The 18,680-nt window shown below is 37.0% G+C and overlaps 1 protein-coding gene across 5 annotated transcripts in view; it reads left to right on the forward strand.

Annotated features, from left to right (window-relative positions):
* Positions 1–18,680, forward strand: part of PDE1A (phosphodiesterase 1A) — a 190,286-nt gene that overhangs the window by 140,827 nt on the left and 30,779 nt on the right. For all 5 annotated transcript variants that reach the window (XM_009676321.2, XM_009676323.2, XM_009676324.2 and 2 more), the window contains 6 exons: positions 4,043–4,225; positions 4,662–4,728; positions 5,661–5,777; positions 7,200–7,340; positions 11,044–11,144; positions 13,742–13,867. In XM_009676321.2, coding sequence (XP_009674616.2) covers positions 4,043–4,225; positions 4,662–4,728; positions 5,661–5,777; positions 7,200–7,340; positions 11,044–11,144; positions 13,742–13,867 — 735 coding nt within the window. The remainder of the gene's footprint in view (positions 1–4,042; positions 4,226–4,661; positions 4,729–5,660; positions 5,778–7,199; positions 7,341–11,043; positions 11,145–13,741; positions 13,868–18,680) is intronic.

The following is an 18,680-nucleotide window of genomic DNA, read 5'->3' on the forward strand; positions in this document are numbered from 1 at the left end:
AAAACTGATTCCCATAGGGTGAAAAGGAAAATTTCAGCTACTATATTGTAAGTACAGTTAGTAGTTCTGGTTAATGTATACCTGTTTTGATAATATTGCTGCTGAAGAATTCTTTGTGTTACATTTGGTAAATGTGCATATATATATGTGCATTTTATAAATAATAAGTAAAATTATTGATTAAAAACAATTCCATGTTTTTATGCCTCAGGATAAAAATTCATTTTCTCTAGATTATTTTACAGAAGTATTTTCATAATTGTTAATAAAAGGTGAACAAGCAGATAGAGGTATTTCACTGAATACGGAGGATTTGTATATATAATACATACACGCACATGCATAGAAACAGAAATATAATTGAAAGATTTTTAAACTAGGTATAAGTAGATAAATAAAGTATCCAAAAGTAACATCATGAAATAACAGGTGATAATATCTTACTTTTTTGTGAAAATTTGCAGCAATTAAGCATAGCTTTTGTAGTGCAATATATAGCCTAGTTTATTTCCCTTCCTAAATAAAATTACTATCAAATTATAGATCTGTCTAACTACTCAGCTGTTTAGATCTGTATATTAACCCTGTCACTGTAATTACTGAATAATGGCAGTCCTCAGTGAATTTATTCAAAGGCCATTTCTAACAGTGCATATACCATGAGTAAGTGCCCCTAATAGGAATCCTCTTTCTCCAAAAGGTTAGGAAAGGGTGTAAAACAGTCACTAGAAGAATGACTAGCCCTCATTTTTTCTCCTTGAATGTTCTTTCAGTTAGGCTTCTGAGAGAAACTAATTCTTTATGAGAAGTTATGAAGGTTATATGTTGAAGGTCCTGATCCAAGGGATCTGTAACAGCTTATAGTTGCAAAGGATCATGCTTAAAGTGTAATTCTATGTTACAACTGCTTTCCTGGTTATTTGAGTAGGAACCAGAGACACTTAAACTCTCTCTCTCACAGACACGTTATTTGGCTATTGGAAAGGAGTGCTCTTATGAAAAATCCTGTAGTGTGAAGCTCTGAGCAGGAACCTGAACAAAGAATTTGGTTAAATAAACACCTTTCTAAAATTCTGTTTTCCTTGTTCTGTCTTCAAAAAAGAGATTCCTTTAACTATCATATACAGACTGAATAGTCTTCCTTCTTTAGAGATGAACGATTGAAAAAATTAGAGAAAATGCAGTATGTCTTGCTAGGCTTAATTCATCCTCTAGCAGCTCGCTGAAGTTTGGGTTCCTACAGTCTCCTCCCCCCTCATTCTGTAAGAACACTTCATCATTATCCAGTTTCTTACACAGCTTTGGTGCTAACCGATAGTAGCAGTCAGCAGTACACTCAGTCAGCTTCACACGTTCAAACCTCCCTTGAGCTGTTTTCACTTTGGGGGAAACTGCTTTTTTTGTTTAAAAACTGGGATGCAAACCTTGCTCGCTCCTGGCATGCTGTCGTTTACCAGAAGCCCTCTTTCCCCAGTCATTCTGCTCCTCCTAAATGAACTTCCCGTTGACCTCAACAAACTCCTGCTCTAAAATCTCAGTGACTATTGTCCCGCTCACATGCCGTCCTGCATTAAAGCTCAAGAAAAGTGTAGTGACTCTGTATCCTAAGGCATTGTATTCAAATTACTGTGCTTGTACCTGCAAAGCTCAAAACCTGGTCCCAAATGCAGATCTGCATCAGGCTGTAGCAACTGATACAGAATTTCTTCTTCATGCTGCGTGGGTGATGTGGACAGTCCCTGGTGCGTGCTCGGAGACGGCCTAATGCCCATGGTTCTTCTGTCACTGGAATAATTTCATCTCACTTTGAGTAACAGTTTGAACAGTTATAAAACTATGTTTGAGGGTTTATAAGGTTTATTCTTGATTATACAACAATTACATCAAGTGCCAAATATTCTTCAGAAATATAAACATACTGATCTCCCCAAGGATGTTTTATAACAATGTTAGACTAGTAGGGATTTAAGTGAAGTATAGCGTGGTTTTCAATTTAGGGAATAATATCAATTTATGGCCTTTGATCTATGGCTAGTCTCAGCCTTAGTTCAACTTTGCAAGGTATTTGCCAAAATCCTTGCCTCTACACAAATCGTGCTGCTCCAAAGTAAATTACTGACTTTTGGCCTATGTCCCACTGCCAGAAAAATTTTGTAATTCATATCTGTTCTTCTTCTCGAGCACTCTGCATTAAAGAGCCTTAGTATTCTGATAATTTTATGTCCCTAAAAAATAGAAACATCCCTGCTGTTCTTTCAGGAAACAGTGTAGTTGTTAGAGGCGTTTTATGGACTTTTTATTTTTTTTTTTAAACTTGATTTGACAAATCTCACAAAATATCCTGCCATCCAGATGAGCTGCTGAAACTGAGGGCACAGATATACTTTAATAACTATTCACAAATAATTTGAATGGCAACACTGACATCAGGCTTCCTGCTAGGCATCTTCCTGTAATCTCGCAGATAGTATTAAATTCACATGGGGATTCCTTTGCACTATAAAGTATTCAGGCTTTTTTCATCATCCATGTTTCTACTCACTTCTTCTATCTATATGCCAGAGAAGACCCGGATTAGGCAAGGTTTTGGAAATAGTGAAGAAGAGAAGCAAAGAAAGACAACGGTGTGAAAGAGGTGATGAATAAATATGAGAGATTGCACAAGTAGTGGGAAGAATTCACAAAGTTATGCTAGGAGGAAACAGAAAAGACAGCAGAAATGACAACATGAAAATGGAAGGGGAAGATAATTTTTTCTCTCTCGTACACCCATCTGCAAATGCTGTTAACCCAATTCCCACCAAATATATTTCCCAGTACTCCTGTTCACTCAGGAGAAGAAACCCAAGATTTCCACTTGACAACCAGATTGCCTAATAAGCGAATCACACACAAAAAATACTCTTCATCCATCATTGTTTTGTGTCCAGTTAAAGCAGTTTTGGAACAACCTCACTAGGGAGATAGATCTATGTAATTAAATAATGTCTGCAATTAAGTTGTACCACTTATTAAAATATTTAAAACAGAGGCTTTATGCATGTTTAGTTCATCCTAGCTCTGGGGTTTCTTGCATAATTACATGAAGGAAAGTTTCTTATCTGAATACGTAAGAGATTTGGTTCTAGGAAAACCTCAGTAGATTGAGTGATATGGACAAGTAATAGTTGGAAATAAATTGTATGCCTACATTTGGTAGGCTTTTAGAAATGCAGCGAATATTTAGTTACATGTTTCTTCTAAATAAACTGATCTCCAATGCAATTTAGTTGACGTTTCTTTTTAGTGTTTTTTGTATTTTTCAAAAAGTACACTTAACTTTTCTGTCTTTTTGAACAATTAAGAACTTTGAAAGCTGGAGTAGTAATTCTATCTTGTATAATATCTTTACTGTTATGATTTTATTACCCTTCCTTCAATAGCACTTAGAGAACTCTAAACAGAAAGAATTCATTCTCGTTAATACTATTATTGCAGTAGAATAATTTGCTGCACATGTGTGAGGGGTATTCATTGAAACATACTCATTTGAACATTTTTATATAATTTTTTTATATAATATTGTTTACTTTGTATATAAGTGTCAAAGCATTTTTCATACTGTCTTGGAAGACAGACCAGATGAACCACTGGTGTTCTTAGTGACAGTGGCAACCCCTCTTCCTATAGACAATCATGTCAGTCACTAAGCTTTTGATCTTTCCTCAGGATTTTCTAACTCATTGATTACACTTCAATCCTCTAAAGCTGTGACAACTTTGTGGAGAACTCGCTCATTTGCCTTTGCTTAAATATCTCACGTTTGAGTATTTTTTAGCTTCTGGAATGTGAGAAGGGTGAGAAAGGGCAGATGTCCATCGTGCCTAGCTTTCTGGAAGCCTCATATATCTATCAGAGAAAACATTTAGTGATACGCTACGTCTGTTCTACAGACTATCCCTGCCTTTATTCAAATTAAATTTTGTTAGCTGTCCACACTCAAGTCTGCCATCTTCTCAATTATCTTCTACTTTTTTCTTTTTTTCTTTTTTTTTTTTTGTAGAAGGCTTTTGGACACTGAGGATGAACTCTCTGACATCCAGTCGGATTCAGTCCCACTGGAAGTGCGGGACTGGTTAGCGTCTACATTCACAAGGAAAATGGGAATGGTGAAGAGGAGACCTGAAGAAAAGCCCAAATTCCGAAGCATTGTACATGCTGTACAGGCTGGAATTTTTGTAGAAAGGTGAGAGCTGTGGTTTTTTATATAGCAAGCAGTACATTTAACTGCAGTGTCTGTGCTGAAGATGTCTTTAGCGGTGGGATGAACCTGAGGCAAATCTTTGAGACAGGATTTAGATTTCAATTTCTGCAGTTTCTCTCCACTACATTTGAATGAAATCTTCTAGATTTTGGTAAATTCTGAGGGCAAACTTTATAGTTTGGAAACTTCTACAAGAAAATGTTCCAAATACTGCAGTTACATTAGGGAAAAAAAAAAACACACCAGTAGAAGGGCTTTTCTCATGAAGTTCATAAGAAGACTTAGGTCATGTCTGGGATCAGATCTTAAATAGCTTAGTATTATTTCACAAGCTATGAAAGATGAATTAAAATAAGAGAAAATTTTCCAATAATTTTTAAAGGAATGCTATTACTTAATATTTTATTCATTCTTCTAGGATGTACCGAAGAACTTCTAACATGGTTGGTTTGGCTTACCCAGCAGAAGTGATAGTAACGTTTAAGGTGAAATAAATTTAATCATTGTGGAATTTGAATGTATATGTGCTAATATTTAGTGACTTTTAGAATGAAATGAGTGTATTTTTCTTCTGAACACACCCTAGTCATATTTAATAGTACAAAACTAAACATGCACAACGGAGAACTGCAGTGGTTAAAAATTCACAACTAGCATCTGATTCTGTTTATTGTTTCACTGTTTAGTTATGATTCCATGTAGATATTGTTAGAGTAATAGAATAAAACTTGTATAGAATTTTTTTATAAAAATGTGAGAGTCATGGTTTTATCAGCTCCCAGTGGTGTAGTAGTCAGTGTCTCAGAGAGCAGCGTTTGTTTCCTTTTTAGGAAAGAAAAAGGAGAAGTAGTATTGGGATAGAGCTAGCAGAAGAAGCTGAAGCTTATGGAACAAGTACTGTATTTGCTGTAAATTTAAGGCATCGTTATAGTTCACCTGAAGACAATCTCTTATGGTAGTAAAATTCCTCTAGCTAGGGTATGTAATAAAAACCAACATTTCTTGAGAAAGAGGGCCTTTTGCCCTAAAAGCCAAACGCTACTGCATTATTCATAAATCTTTATACAGCTATAGGGTTAATGAGATTGCATGATAGCCTGTTTAAAGGCCGAGTATTCACCTTAGCTCCACCAGGTTCTGTAGAAACTTTGTGCACAGAAAGTTTAGTTTTAAAGATTAAGGCCTTAGATTCTACACGTACAAAGTTGCATAGCTGAAGTTGCAAGTATTTTCTTCCTAACTAGCACAACTATTTTCATCATTTCTATTGAAATAGTCATAAATGTATTACTTGCAGTAAGAGTTTGAGAGACTTTGACGATAAACAAACAAAACAAGCGAAAGAAAACCTAAAAGCTGGAAATCTACTGAAGCACATGGAAACTTTATGTTCTTTTCCTTTTCCCCTCATCTACAGGATGTTGATAAATGGTCTTTTGATGTATTTGCCCTAAATGAAGCGAGTGGAGAGCACAGTCTGAAATTTATGATGTATGAGCTGTTTACCCGATACGACCTTTTGAGCCGTTTCAAGGTCAGAAACTAGCTACAAATAAGAATATGTTTGCAAAAATCAGTATGTCAAATTGAAAATATTAGAAAGCCATAGTATGTTTGATATGATATTTTATTGTACAAAGAAGTGCAGAATTTCCAAGAACATGGCAAACTCAATATTGTAATATGCCAGCAGTTTGACCAGTCGAAACTTCACTCAGAGCAATGTAAACGTTTCTGCACCCCACAAGACTGAAAGCTGTGTAGATCCATGTTGAGCTGGTTTGGGATGGGAGGTTGCTAGTGAGCAGCTAAATGCTGTGAGCATTAGACAATGGCTTATGCATACAACCTAATTTCTCCGCAGTACTGAATCAGTGTCTCATCTTCAAGGAAGAGCGCTGTTGTGCTTCCTTCCTAATAAGGCAGAAAACTGTAGTTAGTCCCAAGTACTTTTTTCAGAGTCTAGATTATAGTTTGTTGCCCAAAACTTTGCATGGGTTTCAGCGGAACCTTCCTCTCGTAACCAACTTTGGTGATGTATACGGAGAAGGCTGCCTTTTCGGTGCTGCGTGCAGGGTGCCACAATACAGTATGGAGTATTTATAACCCATTTTGAAAGGCTAAGATACAAAATTGGATCCAAGTGCCAAATTTCTCATTGTAATAGCACTGAATGAAGTTTCATTATAGTTCAGAACCTCTCTACTGTATACCTTTATGCCCCATTTGAAGAACCTCAGCCAGCCTCAGTCAGCCTGAGCAATTTGACTTCACCTAGTAACGCGACCTCAGCTTTTCCCATGAACGCTAGGTTGCTTGAAGCCAGAATCGCATCAGGGCTACCATTAACAGCATGGTTAGAAAGTACACCGTGTCACTGCCTCAGTGGGCTTAAGCCTCTTCTCAGTCTCACTGCTTACCTTTCAGGGCCTTTAAATAAAGGAAAAACAGCTTAAGGAAGGTGTAAGTTAATTATATGGAAAAAATGTTGGGACTAGATAGTGCCTTTACTTCATATGTTGTCAGGAGGAAGGGAAGGTGGACTGTCAGGGTAAAGGAAACCTTGGTTCAGGACGGTAAAAGTGACAAAGAAAAATAAATAACCCTGTTTTTAGACTCCTGTCTGTCATACCTTTAGTACCTAAGCAATCCATACGCTCCTGGTACAGTGAGAAAGGAGCCTCTTAAAAACTTTTCAGATCATAGCTCTGCAGTCTCTTTTATTCTAACCACATGCTGTGCATAGTACATATAGAGGGGGTATAGCATCTATAAGAATTAGGGGAAGATTCTCTGATGCAAATTGTGTTTTAGACTTTTATATTTTCAGTTGCTTTGTTGTTGCTTGTTAGCTAAGTTTTATGGGGTATTAATTTGTTTTTTTATTTATTGTGTGATTAACTTTGCAGCTGTTGTTGGGGAAAAAAACCTTTATTCTAATTTTTGCTTCCCCTAGATCCCTGTTCCCAATCTTATTTCATTTGCCGAAGCTCTTGAGGTTGGTTACAGCAAATACAAAAATCCATATCACAATTTGATCCATGCAGCTGATGTTACTCAAACTGTGCATTACATCCTGATTCACACTGGTATCATGGTAAGAAATACTGCAAAGTTCAGTCAACTTCTTTTCTCAGATTCTCTGCTCTTTTGGATAAACGTGTATATGTGTCCGTTTTTATGCTTCCTTGAAAATGATTCAAAGAGCGATTCTGATCAAAATAGCATTCAGGCTCTGAACTTGATGTCATCTAAACAGTTTCTCCAGCTCAAAATTCTCCTAATGCTGAGGAAAAAGGGGGAGAAAAATCCTCCCTAAATCCTTTTTGGTTTTCATTCTCTGGCCTTGGGATTATATATCATACTAAAAGGGATACATATGCAGGAGTGGGCAGGTGAGAGTTTTTCCCTTCCACATCAGTGCCTGGGAGGTGTGATCAGGCAAGGAAACTTAGTATCTTGCGGAGGGCTTGGCCATTGAAAGAGGTACTGATTCAGTGCAGACTTACTCAAACTGCAGCTGCTTTTTCTTCAAGATGGTACCTGCATGCTGCCCTTGCCTATAATAGACAGGAGATTGCAGTTGCTTCGCACTTTTGCAATATCCAGACATTTTTGGAACTGAAGTGAGTCGCTTGGAACACCTTTACCCTGAACACTTTGATTTAATCTCGGCACTGGGAGTCTCCTTACTATTAGTTTGCTTAGACAGAAGTTAATCCTAACTGAGAGAAAATGGACAGTTCTCCCAATGGCCTTTTGAAAAGTTTAGTCTTCACTATGAATGCACTTTTTCAAAAAAACAAATTGCTTTTTCAGCATTTTTCATCTGATTTGTATTTGTGGAGCCTTGAAACAATTTCATAGCACTTTTGGAAAGGAACATTTTAGAAATCAGTGTTTGAAAGAAGCCCTAGTGATTCTGCAGCTTGCAAAGTATTTCTGTCCCAAGTGTCATTTGTAATTTGAGATCTTATCAATATAGTGCACAAATATTCTATTTATCTTTTGGGGTTTTTTTTCCTGTCACGTAGTTAACTTCAGCCGACTGAGTAACAATCTGAAGTTGGGTTCTCAAGATAATTGTTGGAGATTTTGTCTGTTGTAATGCCTCCTTTAACTCTGCTGCATCTTTTAACAAATACTTGGAATGAGTCACTTACCTTTGACGCAATTCTTTATCAAATGCCTGTGAGAGTTTTGCAGATTGACATGTGATTTGAAGTTTTTGTGCTTTCATTGTATCTTAAGGAGCTGATGCTTACTCCCAAACCTTGTAAAGAATTGCTGGCTGGCTTTTTCACTTCTGAAGGATGCACTGAAGCAAATGTTTCAAAAAGCTAGATTTTAGAAAATCCTTTTCACAATTTCTGTTACTGAAGTCATACATTTTTTATCTTTAACAGGCACTGAGAAAACAGCCATATTTCAGCATTTGCCAGCAAGTTTAGCTGGTCAGAGCTTATGCTTCTGTGTAAGAGAAGCAAAGACTTCAGTGAAGAATAACTCACATATTCATATTCATATCCATAGCTCATTTAAAGAGATAAAATGATCATTATTATTTTTCAGAAGGTATTGGTTGTCCAGCTGAAGAAAAAGAAGACCCAGCCCCCTCAGATCAATGTGTGTTAGAAAGCTGGATGTAACATATGGCAGACAATCTATTAACCCCACTAGCATCATGTGATTAAACCGCAGATGATGCAAATGAAATATCTCACGCTTGCATTTATGAAGTGTTAACTTTGTAAAGATTCAAGAATCTAAGTCCCAGGGAACACATCTTGTTAAGAGCTTTGAGTCATCGATCTCCTTCCCACCATCCCCTTTCCTCCCCCACGTACCTGTATTGCTCAAATTAAGGGAAAAATTGTCTTCCTTGTCAATAAGTGTATTGTGAGACTCTATTTCTTACTCATTTTTTGCTCCAGCATTGTTCAAAAAAGTAGTTCCAACCAGAGCTCATGAAAAGTTGAAATACAATCTTTTTACTTAGAAACAATTTACAGTACTCCAAAACACTTCTGAATAGAAGAGATCTTCTCCAATAGGAGTTACATCTGCACAGCATAATATTTTCCACCTAGAAATTAAGTTCCCTCCATTTGGAATGTATCAGATCTCCAAATACCAGAGGCTGCTTTTCCCCCTCCCTTTGAACAAACACCTTCTAACTCTTTTTCTAAGAGCAGTCTGGTGCTTCTTTAGAAATCCTTTAGCTCAAGTTGTTCTCTGATTCAGTGATTTGAATACTGAACTGAATTTTGAGTGTACAGCTACCATATCTACAATACTTGCCCTCATACCATGCCATATGAAGATTATCTGTAGCCCCTAGATCTCATTTGCAGGAAACTCTCTTCTAATTATGGATGGATTCTCTGGCAACTCTTTTGGTTGCTAAAAAAGCTGATTTTTGAAAAGGCAGCTTAAAGAAAATGTTTATGTTTAGTTTTAGTTACTAATAATTTCTGGGTTTCTATTCCACTGGTATGTTGAAAACATTGTGAAAGTCAGTACTGGTTCATGGCCTGGTTTCTTATGACATACAATACTATGAAGGTCATCGTTTCTATTTTTGGAACTGCTTACAGTACTTTCTCATTCCTCAGTTGTGCCTTTTTTAAATCTACACAGCTTCACCAACCAGCCAGTACTTTTTGTTCCTCAGCAGTCTTGTTTTGTCTCTTAATGACCTATTTTATTGTTCTCACACTACTTATGAACCTTGGCTGGTTCCTATCTTCTTTGAAAAGATTGTACTGCTTATGGCAGCTTATACATCTTATATGACATGACCCACATAGCATCCATTTACATGTATGTGGCTATATGAGTGCATAAGGATGAAAATCATTTTTGGATACCTTAGTGAAGAAAATTACTTTTACACTTAAAAAATCTGAAATACATGTGGAAATACTTGATTGGCATTTGACTAAATCAGTCCTATGACTGTGGGGGGTTAATTATTATATGATTTTTCTGCCCCCATTCTTAGATGAAGTAATTTTTCTCCTAACAGTTGATGTATCATTCAAGAAAACGGAAGAGTAAAACAACAAAGGTGATTTTATAAAAAGAGCAACAGAACTGCATCAGTTAGGAAGAGGTATAAAAGTGCATAAAACTCTAGGTGATTATTATTTTTTATAGAAGATTATCTGTACTATTTTTTACTCTGTGTAACTGTGTACTACCTTTATGCATTGTATTTTTGCCTTTCTCGTTAGCTGAATGCCATGTGATACCCACAGTGCAAAGTATGGTATAATTGAGTACAGAAAAGCCTCCCATTGGCCTGATTTCAATGCTATAGTACTGGTAAAATACAGTTAATACTGATACTCTACCTAATAAAGTATTGTAAACTGAATATATTGCTCACTAAAAGACAAATTAAAAGCGTAAAACTTTGTGTCAAGTCTCTAGATGAATTTACCCTAATTTGTCAAGTGTCCTTTATTGGCTAGTAGATTATATACTTCCTACTCAAAATTGCTCTGAAGTATATCACGCAATTTTCTTAATAACTTCTTATATTTTCGGACAGTCGATATTTACTTTACTAGTTAATCGTAAGGGCTTTAACTTTGTCTTAGGGAAATCATAATAGGTACAAGCATTTATTTTACTGTATAATATTTAAATTTTATTGATATATTTGGTCACCCAGAGAAGGAAAAGAATAAGGTTTATTTAAGTCAAAGGTAATGCAAAATATTTTCAGTACTGTAGTCTTTAATCTAATTGGCTCTTATAGAAAATGTGACTAAGATTTATTTTTCATTTACTAGCACTGGCTCACAGAACTGGAAATTCTGGCAATGATCTTTGCAGCTGCCGTCCATGATTATGAACATACTGGGACCACAAATAATTTTCATATTCAGACAAGGTAAGCCAAGTGGTCCCGAGAAAGTTTGCCATACATTTTTCCGAAATGTTTCATTCCTCTTACTAATGCTGACAGAAAACAGCTAGGTAATTCTTGATTTCATGAATTGATTCCTTGACCTGTCTAAAGTCAATGGGATCTCTGTAAAGTTGGAAAAGTAAGGAAAAAATTCCATAGTATTTGAAGTGAAATCTTTTTATTTAGGAGCTGATATCTCAGAACCCTGCTGGAAAAGAATGCCCATCTGCGCAATATTTTGAAGTACTTTACCTGTCTTTTGCATCTTTATTTACTGTCTTAAATTCTGATGATTTTGACTCAAACTTTATTTCATGGTGTCCCCAGAAAAATAACACTTCACTTTCTGCAATGTGTCTACACTCAGTTAAGGTGCTACATTTTGTTTCAGTATATTAAACCGCAGGGTCCTAGCACATAGGCAGAGACCTTCAAGTATATTTTTAAAATCCTTGCCAAGAATCCTCTCCTGGTATGTTTTTGCAAACATCCCCAGTGGTTGTGAGATAACCCTCTAGAGAGAAACCCAGTTTGAAAGTCAAGCTAACTGTACTGTCATTCAGGCACAGCCCGTCCTCTTAGCCTCTTAGTCCAATACAGTAACATGTATGTCTCCATTAAAGTATTTCCAGCTCATCAGAGGAAAATCACTGACCAATCCTGTAGCGGGTGATAGGTTGTGCACCTGATACTTAACCCGCTGCAGTGCATGTTGTTCTCTCCCACTTGGCTACGCTTTGCTCTTAGTATTCTCAGCTGAAAGTGCAGCTTTACCTGCTCTTTTTCAGCAATTTTCAGCAAAGCATTGGCATGTTCTAACGAAACAGCTGTAAGCAAGGGTGTCAGTGGTTATGGATTGCAAGAAATACTACTTGGCCTAAGAATGAGTAGAAGCATCCTCCCACTTACCTAGACAGATAAAGTGCCCAAGACCTGTTTTTAAATTAAACCCATGGCGTATTTGTGCATTGGGATAGGCCCTTCAATAATGAACAAATTCTAGATCCACAGCTGAAATAAAGGCATAATTCTCTTCTTCAGCATAGTCTGGATAAAAATAAACTTCAGTTTGTTGTTCCAAGTTTATGTTACTTTTCTATTTTTGTCCTTAATATTTTGCTCTGAAGTATTGCAAAAGTGGAAAATGAATTAAGCTGTTAAACTTTGACTTTTACATGTACATACTTGCAAACAGGTATTTGTTTTGTGATGCAGCTCGTTCTTCCCTCCTAGTGGAATTTGACCCTAGCATGAGATCCCTGTGCCATGCTTCCAAGCCTCTCTTGCCTCAGAAAAGCCAACGAAACAGCCCTCATAGTCATGTCAAATCTCAGCAGTGATTAAAACCAGCCGTGTGGGTCAAAGTGTGCCTAAGTGATTGGCAGATCACAGATTTTCCCATGATGTTACTAAGATCATTGACATAAACATACTCATTATTTCAATAGGATATACTTTATTCCCTTAAGTAAACTTTCCAATCCAGTTTTAATTTTTTAAGTTCCTTGGCACCATACTCCGTGGGTGAGTGATTACAGTGCATATTTACTATTGCTCACCAGACCAAAGGTTTTGATTTTACCTCATGAACAGCATAGTAAACTGAGCTGCTAAAGCATCACGGCTGTCTTTGGCACAGACTTGTGCATCACCTCCAGTCCAAACTGAAATACTCCGGAGCAGTTTTAGCAGAGCAGAGGACTAGCAGGGAGGGTAAACCTGAGGCTGCTTACCAAGCCAGGTCACGGCGAGAAACAAATCCCCTTAGACGTCTTGAAGTTTGAGGCCGAGTGTGATAAACCCATACTGCATCAAATTGTGTGCAAAACCTGTATGTAACTCCAGGAATTGTAGGCTGTTCTCTGTCTAATTATGAGTGAAAGGATACTGTCAAGGGTACAGTCATGGCTTAACATAAATTTACCATTACCAGCAAGCTGGTATGAACTTTCTGGTAAGGTTCTGCCTTTAGAAAGCAATTGAATGCAATCAAAATTTCAACTTTACATCTCTTCCGTTCCTTTGTTATGAGGCTCAAGGTTTGGCTCGTTTTCTGACAAAATATGGCATCCATTTGAAACGTATGAAATATAAAGCCTTCTAGCATTTTAATATGTACAGCTCTTTCTCTGATTATGAGCCAAAGCGGATCTCAGAATAGAGGCAGAAGCTTCTTTATAACCTATGCTATCTGGGGCGCTCCCTCTGTTGGTGAATGTGTTGCATTTTAAGTGGTTGTATTTCCAAAGAATACTTTTGAGTAACCTAATTTTAACATTTCTGTTGTTCTGCAGTCCTATCTACTATCAAGAAGCTCAAGGCTCTCCTCATAAAATTTTCTCACAGTTATATTACAAAAATAGAAAGTAACACATTTAGAAATAGGACTTTTTTCCAAAAAATACATACAGTGGCAATGATGATAAATTTTCGTGGTTTTAGGGTGGAAACTTTATCAGTCTTCAGTGCAGTAGGAACAAATAAACATACTTGGATATAGAATCAAGAATACCCATTCCTGATTTCTCCAGTGCCATTGTGAATATTCTATTGCAAATTGTGCTATTTTTTAAACCTAGGTCAGATGTTGCAATATTGTACAACGATCGTTCTGTTCTTGAAAATCATCATGTGAGTGCTGCTTATAGGCTCATGCAAGAGGAAGAGATGAACATCCTGGCAAATTTAAACAAAGATGACTGGAGGTAAGACCTACTGTGACATTCAAGCACAGTTCCAGTACGTAAACATAATTTAAAAACTCCTGTCCTGCAGAGTCTATTTTAAGAGTTCAAATTATAAGGAGAAACTTTTGCACCAGAAGGAGTTATGGATATTCAGAGCTTCAGGAAAGCAGCCGTAGTGTAAAGAAGTGCTTTATGGGAAACTCCATACAGTTTTGTAAGTGAGGTGGTGCATTGATGAGCCGCAATGTTGGACTGTGCGGCCGGTGTCTCAGGTGAGATAGCTCTTTGGTGAAACCTCTTAAGTTAGGTTATCTTTTTCTAAGAGTGGGTTAAAACCTCAGTGCAAAGTCTCACTGTGCTGCCAGCTTGGCCGCTACTGCCTCTGGGATTTCTGCTGTGTGACATAGTGCAGCACAGCTGCATCTTGGCTAAGTATTGAAAAGTGAATTACCAAGTAAAGGCTCAGCTACACTAGAGAAATATCCTGTTTTCCTTCTTATTTTTTAATGTAATTCCTAAAGAAAATTTGACCATCCAAAAGAATCAGGATTATAACTGACATGTCACAAATACCAAGACCTATAAGAAGAAAGTGAATAAGCGTTAGTGCTGTGACTTTCTCCATTATTAAGAAAGGTATGTTGTTATCTTTGTATAACACAAATCACTGTATATATAGCACTTAAATTACAAGACTTCTGTGTGTTCCTGTAAACATAGCTATCATTTAGAGACCCCCTCCTAAAGTAACTTTTAAACAGCTGGACTGTGAAGCCAGATAAAGAAATTCTGCTTCTAGGAAAATCTATTACTGTCAGTGATGCCACTGCAAATAAACAAAGCTTTATTTGTGTTTTCACAAAACTATACATTTATGAAGGAGTATGTGAATATGAGACCAAATTTTGGCCTGGTGTATTTTTAAAGGTGAAGGACTTATTTATGTGGTAGACTTGCTTTATTTTACTGATTTACATGATCAGATAATGTCTAAATAACTGTCTCACTGAATGCACGACTGCTGACCCTTTTGGCTTTCCTTTCGTTATTTTTCTGTAGTTGCTTCAATATACTTAATATTAAAGTACTTTTTTATTTAATATAATATGAGAGAGGGATCATACACTTTCCCCATCTTCTCAGGGGATAATCATTTGCATTTAGTGATCATAAAATTCTTATTATAAATTTAGTTCTGGAGAAAAATCTCTGGAACTAGATTGTAAACTTGAGCAAGAGTTCTCTTACGTAGTCAGATTTTCACTGCCAGCATGAGTCACTGCTGTTCTGATGGGAATTCCTTTGGGGCTGATAGAGTAGTTTGGTCTCTGCGACCTTTTTCCTAGCCACCGAGTATGAAGAAAGTGTTTGTGCCACTGGATAGCCATCAGGGACTGGTATTTTTTTTGTCTTTGAAAACCTCCTTTGGACAGAGGTAAAAATTTTCAGATCTTCAGTCTTGTTACGTTGAGTATATTTATTGTAGTGTTGTAGTTTCATACACTGTCCTACCAGGGCATATTTCCATACAGAACGGGGTAGATCTTCCGATACAATTGAATTTCAGCTGAGGATTGAATAACGATTTGAAAACACTTATGTGCTTGCACAGTCTTGCATCCTTAGTCACTAGAGACCACCATCGATCAGTGTCGTTTGGGAACTCCCTCCAGCTGAGAGAAACGTGGCTGCCAGCTAGCACAGCGCACCCCAGTCGTTCCCTTTTGCTTTGTCACTGAAGGGATAGAGTTGTAAAACAGAAACTCCTACGAAAGAAAAGATTTCCCAATGGAAAGAGGAGCCTGCGGTTTGTGGATATGTGATGTTTCGGGCACATTCTGCTGTAGTGGACTGCAGCAGAATAGAGAGAGGCATGTTATAGACCATTGGCATATTTCTGGATTAGTCTCTTCTCTGCACAGGCAACTTGGTCTGCCTACAGTTTGGCAGTTGTGCTCTCACTTCATCTGGCGCATTTTTTTCCTCTTTGGCTTTTGGACTGACCGTGAACTAACACGTTCTTTCAGGAGTTGTTCAGTCCAGGTGTGTTTGTACTTGCTTTTCAGTCTCCTCTCACCGTAATCCAACCTGGGTTTCCTGGGGGAATTTATTTTAGTTTTATGCATTTTGTCTGGATGAAGTGGTTGCACAGGTCCCATCCACTAGTATGTCCTTGCAGCCTATTTAAAGTCAGTGGGATTTGGGAACCAGAGAAAGTAGAATTTCTGGTTCCTCTTTGTGGGGCTATACAATACAATTTAGAAGAGACACATGAAACCTGATTAATAAGCTCAAGCAACTAAGCTAGGACGCTCAGTTCTGTTTTTCGTCATTTAGTGAGACGCTTACAGTATGGGCTTTCAAACAAACCCATAACTTCCAAAGTGCCACTCTGAGAATCTGCACAACCTGTGGAACTGTGGTATGTTCCCGAACTTAGAGGGTCAGCCTTGGAAATCATGGTCCTTTGGTATTCGTTTCTAATATTCAAGAATAATCCTCTTACCCTGTCGTCAGATGCACTTGTTCATCAGTGCAATGGCAAATATATTAGCCACTTGGAAGAAGCTTTTCCATTTTCTAAGTATTACTCAAGTGAACTTTTTGGATCTTTATTGAAATTCATGCTATTAGACTAACAGTTTTGAAGTTTGCACTGAAGCAAATTGAAATGATAATTTGTTCAACTTTTTAATGTACTTCCTGGCACTGATTAATTTCTTAACTACTGTCAGATCTGTTTTCTTGAATTGCAATGATTTTATTTTTTTAAATTTATTGCCCTGCCTGTTTCAACTGTGGTTCTGCTAATTATTTCAGCAGCATAAAGCAAAATGACTGAGAATGCTTTATAGCATTACATTTTCCTTTCTACAGGTTAATGTTAAGAACATAAATGTGCTAATAAACTGTCCGGTTCAGTTAAGTGTAAAACATAGGATTTGGGCCTAAACAGGGAAACACTGCCAGCGTTCTGTTGAGGACGTCCTTTGTGGGTAACACGTGTGATCTTCACAGTCATTTCTCACTCTTAATTCTGAAAAAAATATTCCAGCTTTCCACATTCACCTTTTTTTCTCTCTCTCAGCTTCCCAAATAATGAAAGAAGAATCCCCTTTTCACCTCCTTTCCCCTTTGAATCACCAGGCCTCTGCTGTTTTAGCACCCCTATGTGCTATGCCAACAATTACAGCTGGACAGGCAGAATTAAGATCCCCAACCATTCCACTCGTGCGGCATACACTGATATATGGCCAGATTATATAAAATGAGTAACAAAACAGTATGCGCTATATCTAGCATAAGCAGCTTCTCCTTTCACGACAGGATTTAACAGTGCAGAGCCATTGGTTTTCATGCAGTGTGTAGCTGTTCTTTATTTTTATTTTTAATGGGTTTAGCTATGTTTGAAAAGTACAGTTTCAAAGCAATATGGAGGAGGAACAGTTGGGATGCAAATTAATTAGTATCTTATTAGTGAGGTCAGATAAGGTAAGGCATTTTCTAAGTACAAGTTGCTATGGCTGCATATTATTATTTGAGTAGAAGTGAGAGGGCTGAGTCCTTATCCAGTTACATCAAAGCAAATGGGGAATAAAGTCAATGAGGGATATCAGCTTAAATATGCAATTAATTTGGCTCAAAAGCAGTCTTGATAGTTTTTATAATAAACTACTCTAACAGCCCTAAAGAAAATTGCAACTTACTTCTTTAAAACATACGTATTTGAAAAAGTGCTTTGTTAAGTAAATCAACGATAGGAATAAAATATGAAACATCAGTGAGAAATCCTAAAGCAAGTTTCTACTGTTGTATTTGATACTTTGACCAACTGTAAATTAAGCATTATCAGTTCTTTGCCACATTGTACCAGGTCTCGGTATTCTTAAGATTGGGGGCATACTCCTTAAGGTATAGGCTACATAAACAAAGATTTAATGTAACTGATGCCCCCCACCCCACCCCATACCTATAAGCAACCCTCTTGTGCATGTAAATCCCTCTGGGCCATCTAAAAAGCATGCTAATAAAGAGCCAGTAACCTCCTACATAGTTTATTACATACAGTCCTTCTACCTCAAGGAAGGTATATGTTCCAAAGCAGTAATTACTGACAAAACTACGCACTTTCATATACCATGATAATTAATGAACTTTCTCACATGATTGATGTCTTACTATTTTCATAATCGTTTAATAGAAAGCTGATGGACAAGCATCATCTCCGACCATAATAGCAAGATACAGATAAATTGTGAATCCTGAACTTGTTCTGATTCATGTAATAGGCATTAAGGAGTTCTCGAGGTGAAGGGAGTTTGGCATAATGTTCACAATATTGGCATAATGTTCACAGCATTTCCACTGTAACACTTCTTGCTCTTCTAAGTGTCTCCACCGCCTTCTTACTAGGTTTAGTATTGTGCCTGCTCTGCACTAATATGTCAACAGCAATATAAGACACTAATATGTCCTCTTCTGTGGTGGTGGGGCTGGAGACCAACTGGTTTTTTGATTACTCTCATGCTGGAAAAAAAAAAAAGGAGAAAATTATAATGGGTGACAGAACTGCATGCAATTTTCTTTTGTACACTAGAAAAGAAGAATTACAAAACAGCATGGCTCTGAAATAACAATTGGAGTGTGAATTTTTTGCTTCCACAGAATCCCTTTAGGATACAACATTCAAGTTGTTAATAATTCATTTAAAAGCTTTTTAAAATGTAATAGAAAACGTGGGTTGTTATAAATTAACAAGTGCTGCTTAAACAAATGTTCCATATATAGAATAAATTAATTGTAATCAGTCATTTTGCTTTTAATTATTCTT

This window comes from Struthio camelus, chromosome 6 (genome assembly GCF_040807025.1).
Source record: "Struthio camelus isolate bStrCam1 chromosome 6, bStrCam1.hap1, whole genome shotgun sequence".
Lineage (NCBI taxonomy): Eukaryota > Metazoa > Chordata > Aves > Struthioniformes > Struthionidae > Struthio > Struthio camelus.